We start from the raw sequence: 5,674 nt of genomic DNA on the forward strand, positions 1-5,674 counted from the left end.
TCTAACTATGAATATTGTTCTTTGAAGTTTTACAAAGTAAACTTGCCAGCTCCTTAAAATCTTGTGTTTAAATGTTAAACAATTTAAAATAATTTAATTTATGTATGCTGAAATTGAATAAAGTTTATCAGCATTGATCATCTCAATAAACAAGTGTTACATTTATGTATCTGTGGTCTGTTTTAAATTTAGTGTTTATGGGGCCCCTGAAGCCCTGGGGGTCTGATGGAGCCGCTGACTTAATTTGGATTAAACAGAAGTGCAAATTTGTTGTTTTGAACTAGTTGTGGGTTTAAATAGCATTTCACTGGAGATCTTTTCCTGTAACATAATTACATAGTAATACTTTTACATTTGCTGTCAACATCTTTTAATACAAAAACGCGGTGGACTGCGGTGGACCGCCTCGACGCCTCGACCACCGAGCTTAGCAAGTTTTCTGGGGGAACCTTGCATTCATTTCCTGTCCAGCAGGAAATGTGACAGTGCTGCAGTCCTACATCCTGAGAGCCCGTTAGTGCGGCACCTGCTGATGTATGACTTCTGTCCTGACCATGAGAAACTGTTGTTCCCAGCATCGCTCAAGTCACAGGCGCAGTCTGGGCGCCATCAGGGCGCTGAGGTGCCTTCAGGTGCCGTCGGGGTGCTGATTGCGGTGCGTTCAGGCGCAGTGGGTGCGCAGTGCGTTCGGGGGAATATTGATAATAAACAGTATTCATTATCATTGAACCAATGTATTTCATTAACATGATAATCATGTATGTTGATTCTTAGATTAATTGTCAAGAAAATAACTGACTGGATTGTTATTGACTAGTTGTTAACTAACTAACTGACCAACCGTTTAGTTTCCTGACCAGCTAGTTAAGACGGCGTAATGTTTCTGAGGTTTAGCTGTGAGCTCACCTGGCTCTCATCAACCCGTGTGTCCTGCTGTCGGCAGTAAGTACCAGGTGGTGGTGGAGGAGGAGCGCCCCCGGAGGCTGAAGAGAGGAACTGCAGAGATCCTGCGCTGCTACCCGGTTCCCATCCATTTCCAGAACGCCTCCCTGCTGAACTCCCAGTACTACTTCAGCGCTGAGCTGCCCATGGCCGACATGAGGAGCCCCACGCCCTTCTGTGTCGGTTAGTTAACTAGGATACCCCGCTAACAAGGCTAGTTGGTTAACTAGGTTAGTCTGCTAACTAGGCTACTTAGCTAGCTAGGCTACTCTTTTGTTATTTAACAGAAGCTGTTAACCAGTTACCAGGTTAAACCTGCATGTTTCTGTCTCGGCTTCTTTAAGGTAACCTGTAGCAACAGGTAGGAGGTCAGAGGTCGCTGCGGTGTAGTTCCTAGGGCTGGTTGTAGCCTTTACCAGGTGAACAGTGTGTGGGACAGGTTGGTTAACCTGCTGCCTGTGTGTTGGACAGGAGACAACAGAACCTACGGCGGCTACTGGAACGCGCCGCTGCTGCCGCACAAGAGCTACGGGGTCTACTACCAGGCTGTGAGCTCGGCCAACGGGGTGAGTCCAGCGCACTGGGCACACTGGTTATACTGGTTATATGCAGGGACGCAGGCTTCTCTGTGGTCTGCAGAAAGGGGTCAGAGGTCAGGATTTCCCATCATGCCTCTCTGTAGCAGCGGCATGATGGGAAATATTTGTTCTTTCAAAGCTTCACATTGACGTCTTGTTCCTGCTGACAGAGCCAGGAACACAGAGCTCTCTCTGTGTGTGTGTGTCAGCTCACATATTGCTGCAATTAAAGGATAACTGCTCACTTTCACACACACACAGATCGGAGTGTGTTAGTTTCATTATTGATGCTCAGAGTTTTAATTGGTGTGTGTGTGTTGAATAATGCAGGCGTAGTAGAGCTTTTTACTGTCACCACACACAGATGCTGTGTGTGTGTGTGTGTGTGTGTGTGAGCATGAATATTCATGAGCTCTTGTGGTTAATTTGTCGCTTGTTTGTTAAAACCAGAAACATGCAAAATGTTGTCTCTCGCCTTTCACCAAGCCAGCCTCAATGTGTGTGTGTGTGTGTGTGTGTGTGTGTGTGTGTGTGTGAGGATTGTTAAATGCCACCAGAGGCACTGATCCACAGCCATTTGCCTTCTGNTCAGCTCACATATTGCTGCAATTAAAGGATAACTGCTCACTTTCACACACACACAGATCGGAGTGTGTTAGTTTCATTATTGATGCTCAGAGTTTTAATTGGTGTGTGTGTGTTGAATAATGCAGGCGTAGTAGAGCTTTTTACTGTCACCACACACAGATGTTGTGTGTTTGTGTGTGTATGTGTGCGTGCGTGTGTGCGTGTGTGTGTGTGTGTGTGTGTGAGCATGAATATTCATGAGCTCTTGTGGTTAATTTGTCGCTTGTTTGTTAAAACCAGAAACATGCAAAATGTTGTCTCTCGCCTTTCACCAAGCCAGCCTCAATGTGTGTGTGTGTGTGTGTGTGTGTGTGTGTGTGTGTGTGAGGATTGTTAAATGCCACCAGAGGCACTGATCCACAGCCATTTGCCTTCTGTCTGCTCTGTTTACGATGAGTCTGTGAGTCTTTCTGTCTCTCTGTCTATGTGTGTGTGTGTGTGTGTGTGTGTGTGTGTGTGTGTGTGTGTGTTCCTGCAGGATGCAGGCAGATGTGACAGCTCATATGTCTGCAGTTGGGTTGACAGGAAACTAATTTGTTCCTCTCTCCACCAGGAGACAAAGATCGACTGTGTGAGAGTCGCCACCAAAGGTAAAATGGAAGCTGCTATCAGCCACACTGGTCCCAGATCAGCCACACTGGTCCCAGATCAGCCACACTGGTCCCAGATCAGCCACACTGGTCCCAGATCANATCAGCCACACTGGTCCCAGATCAGCCACACTGGTCCCAGATCAGCCACACTGGTCCCAGATCAGCCACACTGGTCCCAGATCATGTAGAAATAATATTTCTTCCGGGTGTGTTTCTAAAGAAGTGCCCAGTGATTGCATAAACTTTAGTTTCATTGATTCCCGTTTGTTTTGCAATGATTGTTACAGAATATTTCAGGAATATTATTCATAGATTTCAAACAAAACGTTCTGTTGAAAGTTTTTTCCATTTTTCAAAACTGATTGTTCCCATTTATTCTACAAATGGTTTTCTGAGTCATTCCAGAAGGATTGTTGTTAACGAGGGTTTCTGTATTTCCACTTACTGCAGAACGGCAAACCACTAGACGGGGGACGGGGTGGGGGACGAATGAAGGGACGGGATGGGGGACGAATGAAGGGACGGGATGGGGGACGAATGAAGGGACGGGATGGGGGACGAATGAAGGGACGGGATGGGGGACGAATGTGGGGACGGTGGGACGTCCAGCAGCTGAAGGTCTCTGGTTTGGTTATTAATAACTGCTGAGTCAAACTAACAATTTAGATGAAATTGGCTGAGATACGTGATCACCATGATGATGATGATGATGATGATGATGATGATGATGATTGCCAGGCGGTTTAGTCTTATCTGTAAATGTTGCCTGATGAGGTTGAGACATTAAAATAACATGAAGAGAATAAATACAAACTTTCTACAATATACAAGAATTAAACAATTTATTTACTCCAAATAAAATGTATTGGAGAGAAGTTTGAATTAAGTTCAAACACAGAACTTGATGTCAATCATTTTTGACATAAATAGAAAGTAATTTTTTGAAGAATTGATTCTTATTCTATTGATCAATTATTGAAGTCAACAACAGTTTAATCATTTGGAATGAAGAATTTAATGTTTTCTGTTTAAATGTTTTCAGTCCAAGGCACAAATATAAATTATTTATGAGCAATGGGGCTTCAATGAGGCTATTCAAGCAGGAAAAGCTACATGTAGCCTTAGCCACAGTTAGCTTAGCTTCTGTTAGCTTTAACAAAAGAGCACATTAGAACGTTTTAGAGCTGTTTCATGTAACTGAGTGGCCAGAGAGGCAAAGAAGAAATAAAAATAACTGCAAAAGAAGCAAGCACTGCTTACTGGACTATGATTGACCCGTCTGAGCTCTGTGGTTAGCTTTAGCTTCACCCCCAGTGAACATTAGCATGACCACACTGAGCTAACGGACCAACACCAGCAGTTCTGCTGGGGAACCACAGCAGCTGCTGCTTGGCTCAGTCGCTCCCATCAGGCCTGCTGCAGCAGCCAACACAGTCTACCGATGGGCCCCTTTCCCTCCCATTGGGCCCCTTCCCCAGTGTGAGCAGAGCTAACAGTTAGCCTCCTGACGTGAATGTAAAGCGGCGCTGCTCGCCTCCTGAATGCTAACAGTTCATCAGCAGGGAAGCAGACGCTTCGGTTGGTTTCAAAGCCTGGACTGGACTCTCTGGACTGGAGGGAGGGAAACCTGAAGAAAGTTTCCTGCTGAGTCTAGAAACACGAAGCTGTAACTTTGTGATCAGATCAGAGAGTAAAACCAGTCTGACGTGGTGCAGAGCTGGAGGAGGTCTGGATAACCAGGACATTACACCCAATAATTCAGGCTCCTCTAGCGCCGAATTAACAGAGATAATCAGAAGTAATCTCGACCACCTCTGGAACTTCCTGTGAATCAGAGAGAGCCAATCAGGAGGCTCGACAGAATCATGGGATCCTGGTCTGATCCCAGGTTCCTCCTGACTGCTTGAACAGGTGAAGGCACCTGGTGGAGTCTAACTTCTGCTTCTGGCTGAATGATTGATTACTAATGTCTGAGCACTGATTGGCTGATTAACCAGCTTCTCTTCCAGGTGTCTTTCCTGAACTAAACTACTTCCTGTTGACCTGAAAGGCTCCTGGTTCTCCTGAAGGAGGCTCAGCTTTGTCCCTGGGGGTTTTGGTTTGGGGGTTTGGAGGTTGACCTGAGCCGTTTCTCTAGATGACCTCCTTCAGGACAGCCAGAGTCCCACGCTGATGTCTCCGCTTCAGCCCGTCTCTCTGTCTCTGTCCCCGTCTCTGCATGCCTTCCTGGACCAACAGCTGCCATAATCGCCACCCAGCTCACCACGCCGTATGTTGGCGTGGCCCCGGCGGCAGGCGACAAGCAGCTGACAGGTCAGAGGAACACACGGCTCCACGCTCTCCACACGCCTCTGGTTCCCCTCAGTCTTATGTTCTCTAAGTGTCTCAGATTGGTGGGTCTGGGTCCGGTTCCCCCCAGTGTCAGACAGCAGAGGGAGCCCATAAAGTCCCCAACCAGGATCCCCGCAGGTTATAACAGAACCGCAGCATCGCAGGTTTTAACAGTGTGTGTGCGCATCCCAACTGTGTGTGTGTTAGAGTGCAGCAACTAAACAGTGGAAAGTTTACACCTTCAGGCTAGTAAATATTTAAATGTAATTTGGAGTGAGTTGTGGATCAGAGTGTGTGCATCCACCTGTTCACACACACATATGAACACACACAGAAGCAGGGAGATAAATTCTGTCTTCAAAAGGTTTTGATGGCCTTTAAACTGAAACAGCAGCTCTGAGGAACACAGTGTGTGTTACTGTGTGTTACTGTGTGTGTTACTGTGTGTGTTACTGTGTGTGTTACTGTGTGTGTTACTGTGTTACTGTGTGTGTTACTGTGTGTGTTACTGTGTGTGTTACTGTGTTACTGTGTGTGTTAGTGTGTGTGTTACTGTGTGTGTTACTGTGTTACTGTGTGTGTTACTGTGTGTGTTACTGTGTG

The 5,674-nt window shown here is 46.2% G+C and overlaps 1 protein-coding gene across 1 annotated transcript in view; it reads left to right on the top strand.

Moving 5' to 3' along the window:
• The first annotated feature begins 532 nt into the window (after positions 1-532).
• The window catches only part of LOC103132086 (receptor-type tyrosine-protein phosphatase mu-like), a 52,416-nt gene continuing 47,274 nt past the window's right edge, over positions 533-5,674 (top strand). Inside the window, exons 1-5 of the mRNA XM_016667137.1 lie at positions 533-674; positions 895-1,125; positions 1,414-1,508; positions 2,701-2,737; positions 4,979-5,053. Coding sequence (XP_016522623.1) covers positions 533-674; positions 895-1,125; positions 1,414-1,508; positions 2,701-2,737; positions 4,979-5,053 — 580 coding nt within the window. The remainder of the gene's footprint in view (positions 675-894; positions 1,126-1,413; positions 1,509-2,700; positions 2,738-4,978; positions 5,054-5,674) is intronic.

This window comes from Poecilia formosa, unplaced genomic scaffold (assembly GCF_000485575.1).
Source record: "Poecilia formosa unplaced genomic scaffold, Poecilia_formosa-5.1.2 Scaffold918, whole genome shotgun sequence".
Taxonomy (NCBI): domain Eukaryota; kingdom Metazoa; phylum Chordata; class Actinopteri; order Cyprinodontiformes; family Poeciliidae; genus Poecilia; species Poecilia formosa.